Source organism: Hevea brasiliensis, chromosome 8 (assembly GCF_030052815.1).
Source record: "Hevea brasiliensis isolate MT/VB/25A 57/8 chromosome 8, ASM3005281v1, whole genome shotgun sequence".
In the NCBI taxonomy this organism is placed as follows: domain Eukaryota; kingdom Viridiplantae; phylum Streptophyta; class Magnoliopsida; order Malpighiales; family Euphorbiaceae; genus Hevea; species Hevea brasiliensis.
Window position 1 is genome coordinate 773,985 of NC_079500.1, and position 25,489 is coordinate 799,473.

At 33.0% G+C, this 25,489-nt stretch overlaps 3 protein-coding genes across 7 annotated transcripts in view; all 3 read left to right on the forward strand.

The window, feature by feature from the left end:
* The first annotated feature begins 2,021 nt into the window (after positions 1–2,021).
* On the forward strand, positions 2,022–5,364 carry LOC110648040 (beta-glucosidase 17). 5 transcript variants are annotated; one of them, XM_058150894.1, is made up of 14 exons: positions 2,022–2,088; positions 2,451–2,752; positions 2,840–2,909; positions 3,045–3,103; positions 3,222–3,297; positions 3,401–3,478; positions 3,543–3,630; positions 3,715–3,967; positions 4,050–4,165; positions 4,287–4,504; positions 4,597–4,628; positions 4,743–4,845; positions 4,937–5,039; positions 5,123–5,364. In XM_058150894.1, the coding sequence occupies exons 2-14, from the start codon at positions 2,597–2,599 to the stop codon at positions 5,328–5,330; spliced, it is 1,560 nt and encodes a 519-aa protein (XP_058006877.1). In that variant the 5' UTR covers positions 2,022–2,088; positions 2,451–2,596; the 3' UTR covers positions 5,331–5,364. The 5 variants fall into 5 exon arrangements, with proteins under 5 accessions (XP_058006877.1, XP_058006875.1, XP_058006878.1 ...); XM_058150892.1 differs by having other exon boundaries at positions 2,051–2,088; positions 2,372–2,752; XM_058150891.1 differs by having other exon boundaries at positions 2,054–2,275; positions 2,372–2,752.
* A 259-nt stretch (positions 5,365–5,623) lies between these two features.
* On the forward strand, positions 5,624–10,175 carry LOC110648039 (beta-glucosidase 24-like). Its single transcript, XM_021802131.2, has 13 exons — positions 5,624–6,113; positions 6,214–6,283; positions 6,367–6,425; positions 6,526–6,601; positions 6,684–6,761; positions 7,292–7,379; positions 7,499–7,754; positions 7,851–7,966; positions 8,069–8,286; positions 8,407–8,441; positions 8,519–8,621; positions 8,721–8,829; positions 8,935–10,175. The coding sequence occupies exons 1-13, from the start codon at positions 5,943–5,945 to the stop codon at positions 9,131–9,133; spliced, it is 1,578 nt and encodes a 525-aa protein (XP_021657823.2). The 5' UTR covers positions 5,624–5,942; the 3' UTR covers positions 9,134–10,175.
* A 10,655-nt stretch (positions 10,176–20,830) lies between these two features.
* Positions 20,831–25,489, forward strand: part of LOC110649132 (beta-glucosidase 13-like) — a 31,338-nt gene continuing 26,679 nt past the window's right edge. The window contains exons 1-7 of the mRNA XM_058150890.1: positions 20,831–21,034; positions 21,139–21,208; positions 21,286–21,344; positions 21,514–21,589; positions 21,749–21,826; positions 22,114–22,201; positions 22,332–22,587. Coding sequence (XP_058006873.1) covers positions 20,858–21,034; positions 21,139–21,208; positions 21,286–21,344; positions 21,514–21,589; positions 21,749–21,826; positions 22,114–22,201; positions 22,332–22,587 — 804 coding nt within the window. The 5' untranslated portion in view covers positions 20,831–20,857. The remainder of the gene's footprint in view (positions 21,035–21,138; positions 21,209–21,285; positions 21,345–21,513; positions 21,590–21,748; positions 21,827–22,113; positions 22,202–22,331; positions 22,588–25,489) is intronic.

The following is a 25,489-nucleotide window of genomic DNA, read 5'->3' on the forward strand; positions in this document are numbered from 1 at the left end:
TCTCAAATTAGAACTAAAAATAAAAGATATAACTGAAATTAGGTCTGAAAACAATGCAAGCCCACAGGAAAGATTAAAATGAAACAAAAACCAACAAACTGAAAATTAGGAGGAACTAATTTGCCGGTGAGAAAAGAGCTATTGGTGGTTGGAGACAAAAAGAACTGACTGAGACATTAACAAATCATATTACCTGAAATTAGGTCCAACTTTAAACTAACAAAATAATTTAGAATTTAAAAACTATTAAATTCAAATTCTCATATGATCAATATTGGTAATATGCCTTGGAGCTGGGCAAAAGCCTGCACCTCCGACATGTAAAAGAAATTGAAAACTATTTGGGCCGGTTGACCTGCTATGTTAAACTAACAATATAATCGTTTTGCAAAGATAAAAGAATATATGACTCAACAACTGACTTATTAATTCCACGCAAAGGATATAAATGGAAGTTGGAACATTGAGCTATATTCAAAGTTTTATCTTCCTCAACTTATGAAAAAAATAAATAAATAAATAAATTAATTAATTAAAAAAAAATCATTAAAAATGTGCAACTTTCCCCATTAAAAAATTGTAAAAAATTATAATAATAGTCCAAATAGAAATAAATATATATAGCTGGTCATCGACAGTCGACTTCAATGATCACGAACATAAAAAAAGAAGCTATAGGATTTTTTTTTTCTTTTTTTGCACTATAATATGTATTTATGATTTTTTATTATTTCCCTTTTTTCATTCAAAACCTTTTCTTCTATGTTTTCCTTGGTTTAAGTGGGCAATATTATCCATATTATGTAGCTTTGTGTTAAAGATTTTTGTTTTTTTACTTCCTTTGATTATTATTTTAGCTGTATTTGTGAATTATTAATTATCCAACTCATAAACTTGTAATTGGGTTAAGCCCAATATAGCTTGGAAATTATTCTACATAAATTAATTTCTTTTTTTTTTTAATGAAAAATTTTCCATTTTTTAAACCATAGATTTTGTTTAAGAAAAAAATTTTAAAATATATTAACGAGAAAGTATTCATGTCAGATTAAAATTGACTTTTATATTTAAATTCGGAGAGAATAGAATTTAAATTTAGCACTTCTTAAGAAAAGAATACTTAATAATTTTAAAAAAAATTAATTAATTTATTTTTCAATAATTCTTTTGTTAATACTAATTCATTAACAGCGATTTTTTTTAAGAGGAGTTCTTGTGTAGGTTTAGATTAGGGATAACAATGGCCAGGCATCCGTAAAAATTAATGTATTTGAACAAAAAATTTAATTATTATTTTCAATACTTAAATCCATTTAATTTTGATTAAAATTTATCTCAGATTATTTAAATTTATCTTAAATATTATTATTATTATTATTATTATTATTATTATTATTATTATTATTATTATGCGAATAATACTCAAATTTGTTTAATTTTATATGCTTCAATTAATAATTTACATATAAAATATTTTTTTTATTAATAATTTATATTTTAAAATTTTAATAATTCAATAAAATACTTAAATTTTATTTATTTAAATATAATATATTAAATTTATAAATATTATTATAAAAAATATATTTTATGTTTAATTAATTATTTATATAAATTTTAATATTATTTTTTAAATTTAAATTCATCCTAAATTCAATTGTATATTATCGGAATTCTATTTGATTGAGTTAGGTATTTGAAAATACATGATTTATCGTCACCGTTAGCCTAAACTCGTTCCATCACGAATGTACAATATATATGGGCCCGCATTAAAAAAATAGAATTCACATATCTTGAATTATGTATCATGATGGAAATGTTCAAAGTTTTTCCCCACTTCGGACTTCCTATGCTTTAATGGAAGCAAACTTAAAGATTAACTGCTATAAAGAAAGAAAATCTCTTATTTATTATAGAAAAGGACAAGTCTGACACGACAATGAGAATGATTTGTTAGCAACCTAGGTGGTAGTTGAGATTCAAATATTCGTTTTTCTGCTAAAAACGTGTTGAAGTGTATTCAAGATGAAAATGGCAGACATTATTTCCCAAAGTATTCAAAAGACTTCTCTTCTCCAACAGAAGGTATGATCATGAAAGCTGTAGATTTTATATTTTACATTTTGGCGTCCGATTAAACAAAATGATAGAGAACTTCTAACATTCAAGACAAAGAAATTGTGTTTTCTCGATTTTCTTTATCATGGATTTGTTAATTGATTGACAAAGACCAGATTAATATTCTGTTTGCCCATTTGGTGACTGACATAAGGTAGCCACTGATGCCCAACTCTCAACAATCACAAATCTTTTTTTTCCCAACTAATTTATGTTTGCCAGGTGGTTGAGTGTCTCTGTTTCTATGTAGGTGATAATTAGCCATTTATCCTGGAGCGAGGAAAATTGGTAGCCCATTTGTTGATTAAGATTTCTGTTTCTTTTGCAAGTTAATTGAGGGACTGAATTAGCTATTTCAAGAGAAATTGAATTTTCAAGGAGCTAATTGAAGGAGTGAATTCTCATCTTTGGATAGATTTAGTTTTAGGCCCTTGTTCTTACAGTGAGTTTACAACGGAATTTGTACCAGTCAAGAATGAACATACAACACTGTCTCCTCCTCTGTCTCTTAAATCTTGCTTATTTTCTTGCTCTTGCTGGAGGGAAGAATACATTTCAGCTTTCTACCAATTTTAGAAGGAGTAGCTTTCCTGATGGTTTTGTGTTTGGAGCAGGGTCAAGTTCTTACCAGGTTTGTGCCAAAATAATGTGTTATTTTTTCTTTTTTCCTTTCTTCTTTTCACATACTTAAATTCACAGTTTTTCTTCTGCATCATAGTATGAAGGAGCAACAGAACTAGATGGCAGGAGACCTAGTATATGGGATACTTTCACCAGCGAACATCCAGGTCTCTCGCTCTTTCCCTCTCTCTGAACATGCTTGTTTTTTCTTCATTTCAAAAGGGAAAAAGCTATGAGTGCAGAAGAATCAAATTGAATAAATATCAAGCATTTTCATTTGACAATTTATGGTCTCATGACAGAAAAAATTGAAGACCACAGTAGTGGGAAAGTTGCTGAGGATTTCTACCATCATTACGAGGTATTACCTCGCCATTCTATATCTTTTACTTATCCCTTGATGCAAAATTCATATTCTTTCTCTGTAATTTCTCTCATTCATCATCATTATATATGTAACTGAGAAACGTAATGTACAGGAAGACATTACCCTTTTGAAAGGAATTGGTTTGGACTCCTATAGATTCTCAATCTCTTGGCCAAGAATATTTCCTGGTAAAAATCATTTCATGCTTCAGAAATCTAATGGGTGAATCTTTCTTAAGTCTCATCTTTTTTCACTCAATGTTGATCTAAATGGAGCTTTTTCTTCTTAAAGAGGGGAAAATTACCAGGGGAGTGAACTGGGAAGGTGTCAACTTCTACAATTCTCTCATAGACAAGCTCCTTTCCAATGGTAAAATTCAGAATCTCGCTTTCAATGTGCAATTTCCCCATCTAACATCCTCTATGTTAAGCAGGTATACAGCCCCTTGTGACCCTATTCCACTGGGATGTTCCACAAACCCTTGAAGATGAGTACAAGGGACTCTTAAGCCCTAACATTGTGTAAGTGAAAAATAAGTATTTGCATTATCCAACTGTATGCAATTAAGCTTTAAGAGTTATGAGTTGATTGTTGTTCTTGATTAGGAATGATTATTACGATTTCGTAGACTTCTGCTTTAAAGAATTTGGTGATAGAGTGAAGCACTGGGTCACTGTCAATGAGCCTAATCTGATGAGTATGTATGGATATGCATATGGTTATAATGCACCTGGTCGGTGTTCTGATTATATCGGAAACTGCACCGAGGGGAACTCCGCGACAGAACCATACATAGTAGTCCACCATTTGATTCTTTGCCATGCAGCTGCTGTGAAATTATACAGAGAAAAGTATCAGGTTTGTACCTTTTTATTTATCAAAGAAATGAATAATGTCTTATAATCAATGCTGTGACACAAGCGATTAATTGAAAAGTCAGGCTTCTCAAGGAGGACTTATTGGGATTACAGTATTCACAGCTTGGATGGTTCCCAAATATGATAATGTTGCTAGCAGGAAGGCTGCCTCTAGAGAACGCGATTTTTTGATCGGATGGTGAGTTCTGTTTTATCAATTTTCTTTAAACTCTTGATTGAATCTTGGGAAGAATATTTTTCCTCCTTTCTAAGAGACATATTGTTGTCTTGTGATTATGAACAATATATGATTTCTGTAGGATTATGCATCCAATTACTTATGGCGACTACCCGGTGACCATGAGATATTTTGTGGGTAATAGACTGCCAGAATTTACAGAAGCACAAGTAAAAATGGTGATAGGATCCTTTGATTTCATTGGAGTAAATTACTATACAGCATCATATGCAGAAGACATTACATCTTATAGCAGCGTCAATCTGAGTTATACAACCGATAGCCGAGTTAATAAAACAAGTAACTTCACAAATTTCTGACCTTTATGGAATTGACAAGGGAATTTCATTTCTATCTTCTAATTATATTCACATGTTTTTCTTTTTTCTCAGCTGGGAAGAATGGAATTCCTATTGGTGAACCAGTAAGCCTCCTCTCTCTCTCAAGCACGTACGCATTCGCGCGCATATACACAAAGATAGAGAAAAAAGAATAATTATACTGAGCAATTTTCTAAAATTAATATTTTGTTCTTCAGACTGGTTGCAGCTGGCTATACATATACCCAAAAGGACTTCATAAACTTATGCTGTATCTAAAGAGAAAATACAACCATCCTGCCATTTACATCACTGAGAATGGTAAAACACACATAAGATTCTTGATTGTTTAAGATTTTGGAATTCTTGTTGTAATATCTTTACAATGTTAGGCAAACTAATGTTTTTTCAGGAATGGGTGACAGTAGCTCATTATCACTTGCTGAAGCTCTAGAAGATAGGTTGAGGATAAAATATCACCATCTTCATCTATTATCTCTCTTAAAAGCTATCAAGTAAGTTCAGGCATTGATAGAAAATGACTGAAGAAAAATGTCAACATTAAGATTCTGATACATCCTGATATGATTTTTGGCAGGGAAGGTGTTGACATTAGAGGATACTATATTTGGTCATTTCTAGACGACTTCGAATGGGATCAGGGTTACACTGTTCGATTTGGGATCACTTACATAGATTACACAAATAAATTAAAAAGATATATCAAACAGTCTGCTTTCTGGTTCAAGAATTTCCTTCAAAAGGAGAACAGAACCACTGCATCTTCTTTGTTGTACTCGGAATGATTAAGATAAAAATAACTGTCAATTACCTCTCAAATCTCAATTATTTTGATGGTGTCTGATAGTGATCATATAATCATCTTGGCTATTTGCAGAAAGAGACCACACAATTCATTGAACGATAAGTTGAGAAAAGCATAACACATTGATTAAAAAAAAGGCCCGGGTCCACTGCCCAAGACCCAGGCCCATGAAGCTCTAGCCCAAAATGATGTTGACTTAATTTCTTAATTCTTAATTTTATTTAAGCTTGAAGAAAAATTATTAAGTACATATACTATCTCTTACGGTGATATGAAATCTACTCTCTAGAGAATAATTATTCTTTGTTTGATGAAAAAAAATAATTATTATATTAAATTATAATGATATGTCAAACAAATCTCATTATTGTATTCATTTGCGTTTTTTGAAAAATTAATATCAAAAGATTTTTATCCTTAAATAGATAATTATAAAAAGGAAATAATAATTTATATCTGATAAGGATTATAAAGGAATCAACTTCAAAACGCGACACATATGGAGATAGATCCTACTTTATCTGATAAAAGACTGCATTGCCAAGGAGCGAAAACCATAACCGCTTGAAATCATAATATCATCAATATTGAGATGGTTACTAAACGCCGTCTTATTTTAGGGAAGCTCGTCTCCCTCATAGGCTTGCTGGCTCTTGCTGCATCAGCGATGATGGCTCATTCTGATGATGAAATCCCAGCAAACTTTAGCCGTAGCTATTTTCCAAAGGACTTCATCTTCGGGACAGCCACTTCTGCTTACCAGGTATAAACCTTTATTCAAATACTCACCTTCACTAATTATCAGGCATAATTAATTATACGTAGAATTATTTGTTTAAGGCTTCGTTGATGGTATTGATCAGATTGAAGGAGCAGCAAACAAGTTTGGCAGAGGACCTAGTGTTTGGGACACATTTACCCATCAGTATCCAGGTATATATATCCTTGTATTTGTGCATGTGCCTATTGATTATATCTCAATGCAAAAAGATAATTATTTCTATCCTATCTTGCAGAAAGGATAAGGGATCACAAAAATGGAGATGTTGCTGTTGATTTCTATAATCGCTACAAGGTAAAATAGTCGAAATTTTTTTTCTTTTTCCTCAAAATATATCCTCGTTTATTATTAACAACATAATTAAACAAGAAGATTTGTACAACTAATGTTGCAGGAAGATATAAAAAATGTCAAGAATATGGGTTTTAATGCTTTCAGATTCTCTATTTCATGGCCGAGAGTTATACCTAGTAAGTAATTTATATTAAATTTATTATATGCTATATTAATAATTTTCTATCTTTTTTTACGTTTTAAATTTTAAATATTCAGCTGGAAGGATTCACTATGGAGTGAATGAGGAAGGGATTGAATTCTACAACCGTGTAATTAATGAAACTATTAAGCAAGGTGATAATTCTCTTCTTTTACTTCAAAATTTTTTAAATAGTAAATATAAAATTTTTCAGCCTCTACTTAGAAAACAAGAATAAAACACCGAAGATTATAAACAACTGCAACTCATTGACTAGCTTCTTTATATTTTCCTCTCTTCTAGTTTCTTGATGAAGTTATAAAATTACAATAAGACTCCGTTTGTTTTGCAAAAAATAACTTATATATAGAAAATATTTTACATGAAATTATTTTTCATTGTTTAGTTGAAATATTAAATTAATGATATGTATTTATTTTATATATGTATAAATGTATTCACATTTTAATAAGATTATTAAAGTTAAGAAAACAGAAAATGACTTTCTCTTTTGAAAAAATAGAAGTCATTTTTCTTAAAAATGACATAGTTTTCTCTTTGATCAAGAAAATATTTTCCGTTGACCAATTATTTTGAGTGCTCTAAACACAAAAAAAAATGCGAAAAATATTTTCCATGAAACAAGCGAAGCCTAAATCTCTGAATTGTTATTTTGCAAATACAGGTCTACAACCTTTTGTTACCATTTTTCACTGGGATACTCCTCAAGCCTTGGAGGATAAGTATGGTGGCTTTTTAAGTAAGAGAATTGTGTAAGTATACAATTCCATATCATATTTTCAAAATATTAAATAATCAAAGTTTCATATCAATTTATTTGAACAATAATTTGCTGTAAGTAATATCTTATGAAAAATTACATTAAATATAGGAAAGATTATCGTAAATATGCAAATCTTCTCTTCAAAAGATTTGGTGATCGAGTGAAATATTGGATGACTTTTAATGAACCATGGGCTCTCAGTGGATTTGCTTATGATTCTGGGGTTTTTGCACCGGGCCGATGCTCATCTTGGGTGAATAGTCAATGTCGTGGTGGAGACTCATCTACTGAACCTTACATAGTTGCGCACAATTTACTCCTTGCTCATGCTACAACAGTAAAATTATATAGAAAAAAATATGAGGTATGCAACGCTTTCTTGCACATGCATATACAATGAATTACATTGTTTCTTAGAAATGTATGTAGATTTGAACTTCTTATTATGTTGACTATTTAGACAACTCAAAAGGGCAAGATTGGGATAACACTCTTTACTTTTTGGTATGAACCTCTCTCCAATAGAGGAGCTGATATAAAAGCACATAAAACAGCCCTTGATTTCATGTTTGGATTGTAAGTATTTCTTCTAAATTAAGCTAGCTCATAATGAAGCCTTTATTATGTACACATGTTTTTAATTAGTTACTATATATTATTTTATTTCATATTTTCCAGGTGGATGAATCCTATGACTTATGGTCAATACCCAAGCATTGTGCAAGATTTAGTTGGAGATAGATTGCCCAAGTTTACTAAAAAAGAATCTCACTTGCTTAAAGGATCATATGATTTTGTTGGGATACAATACTACACTTCATATTTTGCAAAACCAAATGCTGTAATGGATCCAAAACATTTGAGATACAAAACCGATAGCCACATTAATGAAACACGTAAGTTCATGAGGAAAGACCACACATTAATGATGGAAACCAAATGTTTCAATTTTGATAGTTTATTATAACTTTCTCTAGTCAATTGATAACATTTTTTTTTTCTTGTTGACTTTACAGCTTATGATTATGATGATAAACTCATCGGTCCACAAGTAAGCAAGAAAATGAATTGATAAAAAAGATATCAAAAAGAGAATGGTATCACTAACATAGAGATTAAATTTGGCAGGCTTACTCACCTTGGTTTTACATCTTTCCGAAAGGTATTCGACATCTTTTGAATTACACCAAGCATGCATACAATAATCCAGTAATTTATATTACTGAGAATGGTAAGTGATCAATGCTTTTTCTCATATAAGAATTTTGGCTAGTTAATTATAACTATATTTGGGTATTATTTCCTTAATTTTTTCTATACATTATTTCAGGGGTTGACAATTACAATAATGAAACCCAACCCATAAAGGAAGCACTTAAAGATGATTTCAGAATAGACTATCATCGAAAGCATACATGGAATGCGCTTAAAGCTATCAAGTGAGTTTAATCTCCAAAATTATATATATATATATATAGAGAGAGAGAGAGAGGTGTTGATAATCCTTTATTAATTTTACTAATGATTATTATTGGTTTTGGCAGCGAGGACAAGGTTAATGTCAAAGGTTACTTTGCATGGTCATATTTGGACAACTTCGAATGGAATATTGGATATACTTCAAGGTTTGGTCTGTACTATGTAGACTACAAAGATAACCTGAAAAGATACCCCAAGCATTCAGCTTTATGGTTCTGTCAATTTCTTTCTCGGAATACCAAGTTATGTCCTACTCCACTATAAATTCGTGCAGATCACCAAGAATTTTTCAGAGGCTGGCGAAAATAATTAGGCTGTGCTTTGTCTGCTCAGTTCCAATGACTTTTGAGTCTTTTGCATAGGTTGGGCAATGCGTTATGTAATGGTCTTGGATGTGATCACTGATCAGTTACGTAGTCCAATATTTAGTGGTATTGTGTCTTTGGATTCAATCGTTCTCTGCTGCAATTTCGTGTTTTTCATATTTTTTATGTAGGTTAATTTCTGAATAAATTAACTTACAAACTTTGTTCCCAATAAAAAAAAAAATTACAAACTTTGCGACTTTATTTTCTTTATTTAGGTACTAATAGTCTAGACTCCTCTCTCTTATATTTTTCTTGGTTATTATATCAAGTGTGTTAAAATAATGCTCCTAGACAATCTAACTGTTTTCCACCACCATCAGGAATGGTAAAATTGAATGTGGATGCAAGTGTCCTTGGGGATGGGAAGATAGGTTTTGGGGCTATTTTCAGAAAGGAGAATGGAGAGGTTCTTGCGTGTGCACCGAAATGCTTTGTTGGATATTGGTGTCTTGAAGTTGCTAAAGCATATTTCTTTGGCTTATGGGATGAGTTTGGCTTCTGATTTATATTTTCTGAATTTAGTCTCTGAATCTAATTGTCAAGGGAATATTTCTATGCTTCAGCGGCAGGTTAATCTTGAGAGTAGTCTTGGCGTGGCACTTTCTGATTGTATCTATTTTGGGGGCAAATTGTCGTCTTGTTTATGGTCATTTGCACTTAGAGATTGTAAGTCAGTAGCTCATGCTCTAGCTAAATTCTCTAATGGGGTAACCATTTAAAAGTTAAAAACACCCTTTCCTTTTTGATACCTAAAGACCGAGTCAAATTGTCAAATGATTCAATTAAAGAGTCAAATGATCAAATAGACCTGATAATATTGAAACTGTTTATCGCTTCTTTCTCCATTGCAGATCATTTTAGAAGGTATGGTGTTGATTTTTCAATTGGTGGAATCTGAGTATTTGTATTCCACAATCAGTTTCCTTGCGCCTCCAAGAATGGAGTTCCTTCTGCCATGGTAATTTTCAAAACAAATTATGGCTTAATTTATTCTACACAATTGTTTGGTCTCTATGGCTGGCACGGAATGAAAAACTATTTCAAAACAAGGAAATCAATGCTACCTCATTATGTAGATTGATTCTTTTTTGCCTATCTGATTGGACGAAGGCAATTTATGTTTCCTTCCCCTTCTCGGGTTTTGACCTCTTAATACTAGCTGGTTCTATTAAATCTTGGATGAACCATGCAAAGGTAAGGCCTCTGGTTGATTGGAATGCTCCCCTCTTAGGCTAGCTAAAATGGAATGTTGATGGATCAACCATTGGTAGGCCAGGAAGACTTAGAATTGGTGGTGTCCTTAGGGACTTAGGTGGGAACTTTATTTGCCTCTTTTCCTATTTTGCCAGCATTGCTGATTCAAATGAAGTAGAACTCAAAGCCATTTTTAAAGCTATTGATATCAATCTAGGTAAGCAAGATCTCTTCTCCTCTAAACAGATGATTTATTTCGAAGCTAACTCGTCAAATGTTATCTCTTCGATTAATAACCTGGACAACTCCCCTTGGAGACTGATGCAAGCATTTTATATCATCATTTAGGTATAATTTTTGCACATAATTTACCCTTGTTTATAGCTATTACTATAGATATTAGCATATATTTAGTTAATTTTGCTTTTTTTACACTTCTAAGTTTAATTTTTAGAATTTATTTGTTTTGTAGGTTAAATTTGGAGAATTTTAGTGTATTTTGATCAGAACAGCCATTTGGAGGAAATTAGAGTTGAATTACAAAATTTTGAAGTTGAGTTAAAGAAACAGAAAGTTGCACAACATATGACACAACTTGTGTCACAAGTTGTGTCGTTATCAGATATGAGGTTTTTCTCAAGCAGAAAGTTACACAACTTACAACACAAGGTGCAACACAACCTATAGAGTTTGTAACGTCACTCTGATTTAATACATCATTTTCTTTAGAATCTTCTGTCTTTTAACCCATTCTAGAATAGACCTTTGAACCATATATAAACACTTTTTTCTCTTTCTTTCCACAAGGAGAAAATTAAGGGAGATTTTTGCAAGAGAGAAGAAGAGAGGGGAGCACATGAGATTGAGGCTTGCTGCAGAAAAAAGGATGCCATCTGTAACATTCCAGCAGCAGCTTCTTCACCATTTTTACTGGGTTTTTTTATCCCTTAGCTTAGATTTTCATTTTTTCTTCATTTCTATACTTAGGTTTGTCTTGAAATCATGATTTGTGAGTAGATCTTTGAGATTCTAGAGATGGGTCTGTAAATATTGCTTTGTATTGTGGTTTTTGAACTGATTTAGTCATTTAAATGAGATTTGCTGCATTTTGATTTATTGCTTGTGAACTTGTTGCCTTGCTTGATGAAAGGGCCCTTATTAAGTTAAGTTTTAATACTTAATAGATGGACTGAAAAGTGAATGTTTGGGATAGATAATCTTGCAATAAACTTAGTTTTCTTGGTGTTAGAGATAAGCTAAGAGGATTAAGGGGACTTTTAAAATCAATTAGAGCTTTAATTGGGTTTTTGTCAGGTTTGAAATACCGTGAAAATAGGGTTTGATTTGATGAATACCAACTTTGAAATGCTTTGTGTGCCACATATCATCAAAAATTTCTTCAAATGAGAATGAGGATTTTCAAGTGGACTACCTCCAAATTGTGAATTCTGAACCATTTGAATGAGACTAGTCTTTAACTCAAATTGATTAGCTCCAATAATAGGTTTGTTATCTCTCACATTTGCACATCTAGGAAAAGCATAATCTAACATGGATCTTCTCTGAGGATCATTTTGATTAACAACTTCATTCTGCCTGTTTTGCTCGTTTCCTCCATTGTTTCCATCAATAGCTCTATTTTGATTCTCCATATTTTCAATTTTCTCCTCTTGGTCAAACCTTTGTTGTTCTTCTTTTTCTGCTTTCTTTCTCCTCTTAGATTCCTTTTTGTTGGCTCAACAGAATTTTTCAATTTCAGGGTTGAACAACAATTTGTGAGAGTTTGAGATTGGGAGGAATGATTGCTGTTGCATTTTATTAATGAATAATTAACATATTTATAGTGTACAACAAGAGAGATTGATTACAAGTATAAGACTAAGCACAGAGATTGATTACAAGTATGAGACTAAGTACAAGATCCACATAAAACGGTATTTGAATATATCTGATATTATACTGTTGCATTTGAATATATCTAACACCCCCCCTCAAGCTAAGCCAGAGTGGAACGAAGACGTAGCTTGTCAAAATGTTGCTGAAACATATGTCGTGCCAATGGTTTGGTCATGATATCGGCAATCTGATCACCACTTCGAATAAACTTGATTTGTATTGTGCCAAGCTTGACTTGCTCACGAACAAAATGATAATCCAGTTCAATATGTTTAGTTCGAGCATGAAACACTGGATTGGAGCTAAGATAAATTGCTCCTATGTTATCACACCACATATGCGTAGAACCCATAGGTGGACAACCAAGTTCACGCAGCAAATAGGTGACCCATAGAACCTCAGCCGTGGCATTAGCAATTGACTTGTACTCACTTTCAGTGGAGGATCTAGCAATAGTGGGTTGCTTCTTTGATGCCCATGATATTAAATTGCTCCCCAAATAAACTAAGTACCCATTGGTAGAGCGTCGATCATCAGGGCAGCCTGCCCAATCACTGTCCGCAAAGCACTGAAGTTGCATGGTAGATTGCTTGGTGATGTGCAAACCCACATGAGGCGTGCCGTTTATGTAGCGTAGGAGGCGTTTGGCTGCTTGCCAGTGCACATCAGTTGCACAGTGAAGAAATTGGGCCAGTTTGTTGACACTGAAAGCTATGTCAGGACGAGTCAAAGTCATGTATTGTAAAGCTCCCACAATTTGCCGATACTGCTCCAGGTTAAGCAATGGTGTACCCTGCATTTTGCTAAGTGGAGGAGACGCAGCCATGGGAGTAACGCATGGTTTGGAATCTTGCATTTTCGTCTCTTTTAACAAATCCGCAGCATATTTACTTTGAGTAAGAAGAAGATCATCACCAATTTTCTTAACTTCAATACCCAGAAAGTAATGTAATGAGCCAAGATCACGGATTGGAAACATGTCTTTGATTTTGGTGAGAAACCACTGTAACTTGTTTTTATCTGAACATGTAACAACGAGGTCATCGACATAAACAAGTATGTAAAATGTGAGTGTACCTGAGAGTAGAATGAACAGTGATGTATCGGCTTTAGAAGCGACAAATCCGAGGCCTTCTAAAAATTCTGAGAGACGCTGAAACCATGCTCGTGGAGCTTGTTTTAGTCCATAGAGAGAACGGTGCAGTTTACATACATGATTTGGTTTTGTGACATCTACATAGCCATGAGGTTGCTCCATATATAATTCAGTGTCAACATGCCCATGTAGAAAGGCATTGGAAATGTCAAGCTGATGAATTGGCCACTGATGAACTGTGGCAATGGAGAGAACTGTGCGTACAGTGTTGAATTTGAGAACAGGGGAGAATGTTTCTTGATAATCAATGCCCGATTGCTGAGTGTACCCTTTTGCAACCAATCGAGCCTTATATCGCTCAATACTACCATCCGCATGGCGTTTGATCCTAAAGATCCATTTATTTCCAATTATATTTTTGTGTGGGGGTCGAGGGACCAAGCTCCATGTGTGATTCTGTGCCAATGCATCCAGCTCTCTTTGCATTGCTTCACGCCATTCTACATGTTTGTTTGCTTGCAAAAGTGTTTTAGGTTCCTCCAATAGATAATTAGTTTTTACCTGGGACAAGTAAAATTGTTTTTTTGGTGGATTGGGTCGTAACTCCATGGAATGGGTGCGTGGTTTAGGTGGCGGGTTAGAGACATTTGTTTCGGGAATTAATGGGCTTGAGGTCTCGGGTTCATTTGGGTTTATGGGCTCGGGTTCTTGTGGGCTTTGGGTTTCAGGTTCACTAGTGTTGTTGGCTGATGTGTATTCGGTGAAGTCCATAATGAGTGGTAAACTAGGTGTTTGAGTTGGTATTGGATTTGGTGAATGTTGAGGTGTTCTGGATAGAATTTGAGGTGATATAGTTGAAGTGGGTGTGTTCTTTGGATGTGAATGGCCAGCTTGAGGAGATTGAGGTGGAGTCAAGATATTTGAATAAGAAGGAGATAAAGTAGGATGGGATGGAGGTGAAGTGTTCGTACCTGAATTAGATGCAGAGACCAAGTGAGGTTGAACTGTTGTTGTTACCTGAATCCATGGTGACTCTATGGCAGCCCTTGATGATGTGGATGAAGATGATGTCATGTAGGGAAATTGAGTAGTGATAAACTTAACATGCCGTGCTAAATATATCCTACCAGTGTGTTTATCTAGACATCTATATGCACTATGTGTTGGACTTTGACCAAGATATACACAAGGAGTGGACCTAAAGTGATACTTGTGTGCATTGTAAGGACGCAGTAATGGAAAGATGGAACAACCAAACGGTTTGAAGTCTAGAAATTTTGGATTTTTGTGAAAGAGTAATTGATGAGGAGATTTTTGCTTAAGAACATTTGATGGTAAAATATTAATTGAAATTGTACTTTGTTCCATTGCAAAATTCCAATATTTTAAAGGCATTTTGGCATGAGCTAGAAGGGTTAAAGATGTATCTACTATATGCCGAATTTTTCTTTCTGAGAGACCATTTTGTTCATGTGTGTAGGGACACACAATTCTATGAATGATGCCTGACTGTTTAAAATATTGGTTCAGTTTTTGATACTCTCCCCCCCAATCCGAATGAAAAGCTTGTATTTTAGTTTTGAAATGCCGTTCCACCAATTTTTCAAAATTGAGAAAAATGTCATACACATCACTCTTGTGTTTGAGAAAATAAATCCATGTAAATCGAGTAAAATCATCGATGAATAACACAAAGAAACGATGTCCCATAGATGAAAGTACTGGGGCGGGTCCCCATACATCTGAATGAATAATCTAAAAAGGAGCAGTACTAGTATGCTCAACTGAAGCTAATGACAAACGAGAAAGTTTTCCTAAGATGCAACTAGAACAAGGACTAACATTATTTGAAGAAGTTGACAATAAATTGTTACGAACAAGAGACTTAAGTTTTTGAGAATTTGGATGACCAAGAGACTGATGCCACTCATCAAGGGTTGGTGCAGATGCTGCCATTGTTATTTTGGCATGGACTGGAGCTTGTATAAGCCTGCCTCACTTGGTCCGCGCATCAGAATTTTGTGTGTTTGTTGATCCTTTAGAACAAAATGGTTAGGCCAAAATTCAAAATAACAATTATTGTCAGTGGTAAACTTTTGAACGGACAGTAAATTCTTAACTATTTGAGGAACACATAAAACATTTCGCAAGTGAAAATTTTTATCATGAGAATGGAGTGTAGTCATACCAGCGTGAGTGATTGGAAGACCTTGACCATTACCTACATGAAGTTGGTCAGTTCCTGGATATTCATTAACTGCACTGAGTGATTGTATGTCAGGAGTTAAGTGAACATTGGCCCCTGTATCTGGATACCACGTGATAGGTTGATTCATGGTAGACTGTGGATTGTTGTTGGAGTAATTGGCCACAGGTTGCGCAACAAAGGTTTGTTGTTGCATGTTATTGCCTTGATTCCGTGGCTGGTATCTTTGGTGGTAAGTAATAGCAAAATGATTGGACAATCCACAGATTTGACATGGCCCACGTTGATGACGTCTGCCAGAATTGTTGTTGCTCTGTCGTTGTTGTGGTGTAAAAGTAGAATTATTAAATCGAAACTGATTGACAGGAGTAGGTGAATTACCTTTCAACACCAGATTAGCAACAGGGTCCAATGATCCTTTTAGAAGAATTTCATGAGCCACTAATTGACCATAGAGCTCACTAAAAGATACAGGTTCAGGGCGCAGATTGAGTGCTGTGATTAAGCCATGGTATTCTGACCCAATATTGCAATAGATAATCGCATTAAATTCTACTTGGGAAATTGGACGTCCAGCAGCGCTAAGCTCATCTGATAGAGCTTTAGCCTTTTGTAAAAACTGAGAAACAGAAAGATCATGTTTATTTAATTCCTGCAATTCAATATGCAGTTGTAGCTGTCAGTTTTGTGAAACTGCTCTGAAGGCATTAGCAAGAGCATCCCATACAGCTTTGGAAGAAGTAGGGCCAATAATATATGGATAAATCTCCTCTGTGAGAGAAGAGAGTAACCACAAAAGAAGCATCTGGTCTTTGCGAAACCAATTTTCAAATTCTGGATTAGGTTGTTGTATGGAAGGGTCGGTTGAAGATGGTACAGTGACTGATGGAGCAGGAAAAGATCCATTAATGAATCCATGGAGGTTTTGATAGTTTAAAAGGGGAATAAATTGTGTCTTCCAGGCTAAATAATTTTTGGGAGTGAGTTTTACGACAAAAGAGTGAGTAGAGGAAATTGGTGGAAGAGGATGAGTGGCCATTGTTGGAGTAAGAGGAGTAGCGGAAGATGATGGAGTGATAGAGGTTTCAAAGGGAGGGGAAGACATATTTTCTTAAGGAGTCTAATGCTCTGATACCATGTGAGAGTTTGAGATTGGGAGGAATAATTGCTGTTGCATTTTATTAATGAATAATTAACATATTTATAGTGTACAACAAGAGAGATTGATTACAAGTATAAGACTAAGTACAGAGATTGATTACAAGTATGAGACTAAGTACAAGATCCACATAAAACGGTATTTGAATATATCTGATATTATATTGTTGCATTTGAATATATCTAACACAATTGAGTATCACTTGTGCTTTTCGATCGTCTCATAAACAAGAAAAGTACCTGAAAAACACAAGGAATAGCAGTGAAAATAAAAGAAAATAAAAATTCTAATCAGCTTAAAACAATTAAAATTCAACTTAAAAACAAACAATTCCTCGGTAATGACGCCAAAAACTTGATGTGTTAGCTGTGAAATAGCTTCCGCAAGTGCACGGGTCACAGTAGTATAGTTTTAAAAATAATATCATTCCCACAGGTAAATGTGCTTAATTTGGAAATAAAAAGATAAACTAATTAGAATGGTACAATTTAAATATATTAAAAAAAATGAAATTTTAAATTTTAAATTGGTATTTGAGGAATTTAAGCTAAATCAAACAATTAACTAAATTAATTAAACTAGATTATCAAAATTTAAATTGAAATTGCTAATTATGAAATTGGGAGGAATTAAATCTAAATTCAATAAAAATTAAAGCGATTCTAGAGATAAGATTTTCAATATTGTTTGCATGTGGTTTATCTCCAATTCAGCCAAATACATGAGAATTGCAATTTTGAGGGAAATCAATTCTTAGTTATTTGAAACTTTTTTCAAGCATTTCAAAGTTGGTATTCATCAAATCAAACCCTGTTTTTATGATATTTCAAACCTGACAAAAACTCAATTAAAGCTCTAATTAATTTTTAAAAGTCCCCTTAATCCTCTTAGCTTATCTCTAACAATAAGGAAACTAAGTTTATTGCAAGATTATCTATCCCAAACATTCACTTTTCAGTCCATCTGTCAAGAATTAAAACATAACTTAATGAGAGCCCATTCATCAAGCAAGGCAACAAGCTCACAAGCAAATCATCAAAATGCAGTAAATCTCATTTAAATGAATAAATCAGTTCAAAAATCACAATACAAAGCAATATTTACAAACCCATCTCTAGAATCTCAAAGATCTACTCATAAATCATGGTTTCAACACAAACCCAAATATAGAAATGAAGAAATAATAAAAATCTAAGCTAAGAAACAGAAAAACCCAGTGAAATGATGAAGAATCTGCTGCTGGAGTGTTGCAAAAAATGTCCTCTACTGCTGCTGCAAAACGATTTCACGAGCTCCTCTTCCTCTCTCTCTCTCTTGCAAAATCTCCCTCTTTTTCTCCTTATGGAAAGAAAGAGAAAAAGAAGTTTTTATGTGGTTCAGAAGTCTGCCCTATAATGGGTAAAAAGGTAGAAGATTCTAAAGAAAGTAATGTATTAAATCAGAAGGACGAAAGTGCCACGTCAGCCATTTTCATTAAAACGACACAAGCTAAATTGGTTTGTGTCACGCCTTGTGTCGCAGGTTGTGAAACCTTCTGCCCGAGAAAAAACTTCATATCTGACAGCGACACAACCTGTGACATAAGCTGTGTCATAGGTTGTGCAACTTTCGATTTCCTTAACTCAACTTCAAAATTTTGCAATTCAACTCTAATTTCTTCCAAATAGCTGCTCTGATCAAAATATACCAAAATTCTCTAAATTTAACCTACAAAACAAATAAATTTCAAAAATTAAACTAAGAAGTGTAAAAAGACAAAATTGACTAAATATATGCTAATATCTATAGTAATAGCTATGAACAAGGATAAATTAGGTGCAAAAATTATACCTATATGATGATATAAAATGCATGCATCAGTTTTGAGTTAGGGTTTTTGTTGGAGATAAGTGTTTAATTAAAGCTTGAATGGGTTTATGGTTGATTATGTAAAAATAGATGTAAATGAAGGGAGGGAGATGGTGGAATGCTATTCTTCTTTTTCTGCTCACAAAAGGGACGGGAAACATGCTATTCTTCATTATTATTATTATTGTTATTATTATTATCAGTCTTGAGATTTCTCGAAGGCACTAAGATATGGGCTTCCTCACTTTGTTTCATGGGCTCTTATAATCTTGGGGTAATGGACTGAGCATTACATTGATACTAAACAAAAACTCTCTTGTGAAAAAAAATGCCTCCAACCTATCATCCCCTCTTGTCATCTTATTCTCTATCGATTATATTTTACCATTTTTCTCCAAGTAAATTGATAATTACCAACTTCTATTTTTGGAATTCAAATTATTGGATAAAAACATAAAAGGAAAGTTTTAACACAGTTTTGTCATTATTTTTTTCATCAAGTTAAAATTCTAGTGACTTTCTTGTCATAATCTCATTAGTAATACGCAATATTATATATTTATTATATTTTTCAATTAACAATTTCATTTAATTTTTAGCAAGTTAATTTGTTCAAAATTAGTGTTTATTTTTGTCACTACATTTATTGAATGTTTTTGTTTTTTTTTTTTTTTTTTGACGCATAGTATATTTATAGTGTTAATTGAATCTAGAGAAAGAATTTCCCCAATGGGAAACAAGAGGAGCAGCCCTTAATTACATACACATGTTGCATATATGATTCTACCGATACTGAAAAAGGAAAAGCTAAGGCATCTCACATGGACAACTGTACAAAGAGAGAAGTAGTTGTCTGTGACATTTCCACTTTCGGCTGTACCTGCTCTCTCATTCACACTCGACGTCAGCTTCTTACCTTTACCAAAATGTATAAATATCAACTAATAAAAAGTCACATATATATATTTTTATATGAGACCCATCATGATTTTATTTAAAATAACAATTGATGATTAACTGAGTGTATACACTCAGTGGCTCTATATATAAAGATTCTCACTAGTCATGAAATTAAAATGAGAAAAGGATTATTTGGCGAAATACCAATGATGTTGCTATCATGTTTTCTTTTCTGTAAACTTTTTGTCTGAATATATTTACCTAATTAATTATTAATATATTATTAAAAATTATTGTGAGTTCTGTATAAAATATAATCAATTCTATTTAAAACGTGATTTTCTAAATTTTGATTAGTTTGATATACAAATTAATTTATATATCTTTATACCTTTAAACTCAATTCAGTTAACTTAGAAAAAAGTATTTCATAATAAAAAAAAATAATCGAATAAATGCCAAACTAATTTTCTCAAAATATTCATTAATCTTGAAATTATGAATATATACATATATATATATATATAAGCAGATAGATTTTATTAGAGTCATGAACATTGAGAAATCATTGATATTATTTCATCATTAATAATAATATGTAAGAGATGACTCAATATCTAAGAAATCATTGCAACAAAGACATGTGGTGAGGGTTTAAGGACAGGAGTAGTTGATCGTAGATAGAAATGTGAATGGTAGCAAGAGGTGTGGCCTTTCAATTCCCTTTAATATCTTTCACATGACACATAAGAGCTAAGGGTACGGCAGAGGGTAATTGAGCATTCACAAGGTTCTTTCCATTTCGGTACCTGCAAAACCTCTCGTCAACATAAAATATACATGTTCCCGTGCCTTTACTTAATAATATCATTTTTTTTTTCTTGGATTGATTTTGCTTCAAACTCAACACCTCTTGATGCTGAAGATACAGACATTGGATAATCTAGATGCACTTAAAAGATCAATACTCTTTAAACGTATGTTAGTTAGCATGATCTGACTTTGTTCTATTGTTTAGTGATTTGATTTGATGTTTTAAGGCACCGAAAATTTAAAAATTCTTCTTCGGTTTAAATATTTGAATGTGATTCAATTAATATGGGTTGATATGTATTAGAGTTTTATTCCCTTTTTTATGAGTCCCTTACGTGTTACCGGCAACCATGCATGCAGATCTTCACGTGACCAATTTCATGCCTTTTTTTTTTTTTTTTTTTGGATAGGCAAAAGCCAATTTCATGCCTTTGCATGAACTCTATATAAGGGGTAATGCCAAGAAGTGAAAACCCACACAAGCACTTGAAATCATAATACCATCATTATGAATATGGCTGCTAAACACTCCTTTCAGCTGTTAGGGATGCTCTTCTTCCTCATAAGCTTGCTGGCTCTTACTAAGCCAGCAATAGCTGATGAAGATGATGAAATTCCAGCAGATTTTAATCGTAGTTATTTTCCAGAAGACTTTATTTTTGGGACAGCCACTTCTGCTTACCAGGTATATAAACCTGTATATTCTAGGATTATAGCAGCATTTGGTCTCGCAACTTCTCTAAAAGGATTGTGAGTGTTTCTTCATTAACTTTTGTTTATGGTATTCAGATTGAGGGTGCAGCAAACAAGTCGGGCAGAGGACCTAGTGTCTGGGACACCTTTACCCATGAGACTTCAGGTATATATCTTTGTGTGTATGTGTCTTTTGATTCTATCTAAGTGCAAAATGATAATTATTTCTATGAAATCTTGCAGAGCGGATAAGGGATCGTAGCAATGGAGATGTTGCAGTTGATTTCTATCATCGCTACAAAGTATAATAGTCAAACTTTTTTTTTTATCTTATATATTATTTCTTCCCAAAATATATCCTGTTTATTATCAATAATAAAATTAAATGAGATTTACAATGAACTTTAGTTCAATCAAAGCTAATTTAAAAAAAAAAAAAAAAAAAAAAGATTTTTGAAATTGATGTTACAGGACGATATAAGAAACGTGAAGGATATGGGTTTTGATGCTTTCAGATTATCCATTTCATGGTCCAGAGTTATACCTAGTAAGTAGTTTCTAAAACATTGAATCTTTAAATATGCGTTGGCTGCTTCAAATGAGTTTTGCTACATTATATATTGATAGTTTTCTCTCTTTTCTCTCTCTCTCTCTCTCTCTCTCTCTCTCTCTCTCTCTTTTTAATTTTAAAAATTTGAATATTCAGGTGGAAGGAGAAGAGAAGGGGTGAATGAGGAAGGAATTCAATTTTACAATAATGTTATCAATGAAATTATAAATAATGGTGATAATTATCTCCTTTCTTTTTAAATGATTTGAAATAGTGAATAGAAATTTTATACCTTTTATATTTAGAGAATTAGTTCAAAATGATAAATACTAAATGGTTATATTGCCCATGTTAAAAGCATAAAATACCAAATATTTTAGCAACTACAACTATTTAACTAGCTTACTCCTAATTCCTTAATCATATTTTTGAATGAATGAAGTAACTTTATCTTCTAGCGAATCCCTTAATGAAGTTAGAAAATTATATCAAACACTTAACTTTTTTGTTGCAAAATTCAGGTCTAAAGCCTTTTGTTACTATTTTTCATTGGGATACTCCTCAAGCCCTAGAGGACAAGTATGGTGGCTTTTTAAGCTCTAATATTGTGTAAGTATACTAACTTCGTATTACATTTTCAAAATGTTAAAGGTTCAAACTTTTTATATCAATTTCTTGGAATAATAATATTCTCATCTAAGTTATAAAACATCTTGTTAAACAATTGCATAAAATATAGGAATGATTATCGTGATTATGCGGATCTTCTCTTTGAAAAATTTGGTGACCGAGTGAAGTATTGGATGACCTTTAATGAACCATGGGCTCTTAGTGGATTCGCTTATGATGATGGAGTTTTTGCCCCTGGTCGATGCTCACCTTGGGTGAATTATCAATGTCAAGCTGGAGACTCATCCACTGAACCTTACATAGTTGCACATCATCTACTTCTTTCTCATGCTGCGGCTGTACAAGCATATAGAAAGAATTACCAGGTATGTTTGTGTGTGTGTGTGTCTTGAATTAATTTATTTCTTTCTCAAGTATAATGGATGTAGATTTGAGTTTCTTAGTATATTAATTGTGTAGACAACTCAAGGTGGCAAGATCGGGATAACACTTTTTACCTTTTGGTATGAACCTCTGTCCAATAATGCAGTTGATATAGATGCCGCCAAAACAGCTCTTGATTTCATGTTTGGATTGTGAGTCTTTCTCTCAAATTAAGCTAGTAATTAGAGATTTATTAAGTACACAAGCCTTTGATTAATAATAACAACTTTTTCATATTTTCTAGGTGGATGGATCCTTTAACCTATGGTCATTATCCAAGCTCTGTGAAGGATTTAGTGGGAGATAGATTGCTCAAGTTTACTTATGAAGAAGAACAATTGCTTAAAGGATCATATGATTTTCTTGGATTACAATACTATACTTCTTATTATGCAAAACCAAATGCTATCATTGATCCAAATCATATTAGATATAAAACCGATAGTCACGTTAATGAGACTCGTAAGTTCACAAAAAAATAATAATAATAATAATACATTGGAGGTGGAAAGTATATGTGTGCTTGTGATTGTGTGTGTGTGTGGATAGATTTTTCTTTCTTAAAAAATGCTTAATTGATAACATGGTTTTTTTTTTTTTTTTTTTTTGCCTTTCTTCACTTCACAGCTTATGATTATGATGGTAATCTTATTGGTCCACAGGTAAGTGTGCAAGAAAATTAATTGATGAAAATATAACATAAAGAAAATTATACATTTATGGATGGTATCACTAACATATAAACTAAAATTTGCAGGCTTATTCACCTTGGTTTTACATTTTTCCGAAAGGTATCAGACATCTATTGAATTACACTAAAGATAGATACAACGATCCAGTAATTTACATAACTGAAAATGGTAAATTGTTAATGCCTTTCTCATGTAGGAGTTCTGGCGAGTTAATTATAGTAATATTTTGATCTTATTTCTAAGTTTTCCATACGCTAATTTAGGGGTTGATAATCTCAATAATGAAAGTGAACCCATTGAGAAAGCGCTTCAAGATGAATTCAGAATAGAGTATTATCAAAAGCATATGTGGAATGCATTGGGATCTCTCAAGTGAGTCCAAACTCCAAGATAATAATATAGAGGTTTTTGATAATTCTTAATTAACTTTCCTAACGATGTCTTGTTTTGGCAGGGATTACAAGGTTGCCATTAAAGGTTATTTTGCATGGTCATATTTAGACAACTTTGAATGGAATATCGGTTATACATCAAGGTTTGGTTTGTATTATGTAGACTACAAAGACAACCTGACAAGATATCCCAAGCATTCAGCTAAATGGTTCACTAAATTCCTGAAACCAGCGAACACTCCAAACATGATATCCCAGATTACTTCAAAGAATACAAGGAAGGTTGGGAAATTCTACGTAATGTAGACTATGTTGTGACTTTTGTGTGTCTCTTGCAATTAAATAATATCAATGCGCTACTGTTAAGCTCCGGTGACCTACCTAATGCCATAATAATTTTTTCGTGATGCATCCATTACGAAAATTCTAAGCGTACGTTGTTGTGTTGTTATTCTGTATTTTAATTAAATGTTATTATCCTTTTGAGCAGTGTTCTAGAAAGAAAAAAAAAAGATTTGAGTTTTAAAAAAAATATAAAATCATTGAAGATTAGTTAGGTTATATGAGAGTTGCTACTGTTTTATATCTTGAATTTATAATAACTCGGGTTTAGAAAAAAAAAATTTCAAAGATATTAAAATAAATTCTGTAAAAGGAAAAAGTATAGGCAACATGGATCTTTAGTCTTGCTTTTGCTTAATTTAATGAGACGAGACCAGAATCCATGCATGCAGATCATCAAGTGACCAGTTTCATGTCTTTGCACATCAATTTTATATAAGGGGCAATGCCAATAAGTGAAAACTACACAAGCACATGAAATCAAAATACCATATGGATTTTTCTTTCCTAGACCTAGTTCATCATGGAACCAAGACTCAAATATGTGGGACTTACATATTTAATAAGGGGGTCTTATTATATATCTTGTATCTTAGATCCATAATGGACTAAGTCTAGGTAAAAATTTCGTCATACCATCAATATGGTTATACTTATGGCTACTAAACATATTTAGAATGGGAAAAACTTACTAGACTCTATCAAGGGCTTAAGACACAAATATGTGACTCTCGCCTATTTAATATACGGGTGATGCATGCATTTTAGATCATCATTTAGGAGTAATTTTTGCACATAATTTACCCTTATTCATAGCTATTATTTTAGATATTAGTATATATTTAGTCAATTTTACAATTTTCACATTTCTTAGTTTAATTTTTGGAATTTATTTGTTTTGTAGGTTAAATCTGGAGAAATTTGATGTATTTTGATCAGAGTAGCCATTTGGAGGAGATTAAAATCGAATTGCAAAAATTTTGAAGTTGAAAAAAAAAAAAAAAAATGGCGAGGCGACACAACTGCGGCTGGAATTAGCTCATGTCGCGAGGTTGTGTCGATCGTCGAATATTCACGCCGAGGCGACACAACCAGCGACACAACCGGCTCGGCTTATGTCGTTTTCTTGGAAAATTTTTGGCGTGGCATTTCCGTTACTCGACCTTTTACCTCACTTTCTCTGGATCCTTCCCCTTTTACCCATTCTAGAAACAGTCCCTTGCCTATATAAAGTGCCCTTTATAACTTTCTTTCCATAGAGAGCAATGACGGCATTTTTAGAAAGATAGAAATATGGAAAGGGAGGAGCATCTTCTGCAACTTCTTCCAGCAGCAGCAAGGATCACGTTACTGCACTTTTCTGAGAGATCTGCTGCAAATCTCTTGAGTTTTTCTACCTTTAAGCTTACATTTCCATT

Excerpts from the sequence above, each read along its gene's own strand:
- LOC110648040 (XM_058150894.1), top strand. The coding sequence starts at position 2,597 with ATGAACATACAACACTGTCTCCTCCTCTGTCTCTTAAATCTTGCTTAT. Across the intron at positions 3,104-3,221 it reads ATTTCTACCATCATTACGAG|GAAGACATTACCCTTTTGAA; the intron begins GTATTACCTCGC and ends CGTAATGTACAG. Across the intron at positions 5,040-5,122 it reads TCTCTCTTAAAAGCTATCAA|GGAAGGTGTTGACATTAGAG; the intron begins GTAAGTTCAGGC and ends GATTTTTGGCAG.
- LOC110648039 (XM_021802131.2), top strand. The coding sequence starts at position 5,943 with ATGGTTACTAAACGCCGTCTTATTTTAGGGAAGCTCGTCTCCCTCATA. Across the intron at positions 6,284-6,366 it reads ATTTACCCATCAGTATCCAG|AAAGGATAAGGGATCACAAA; the intron begins GTATATATATCC and ends CCTATCTTGCAG. Across the intron at positions 7,967-8,068 it reads CTTGATTTCATGTTTGGATT|GTGGATGAATCCTATGACTT; the intron begins GTAAGTATTTCT and ends CATATTTTCCAG.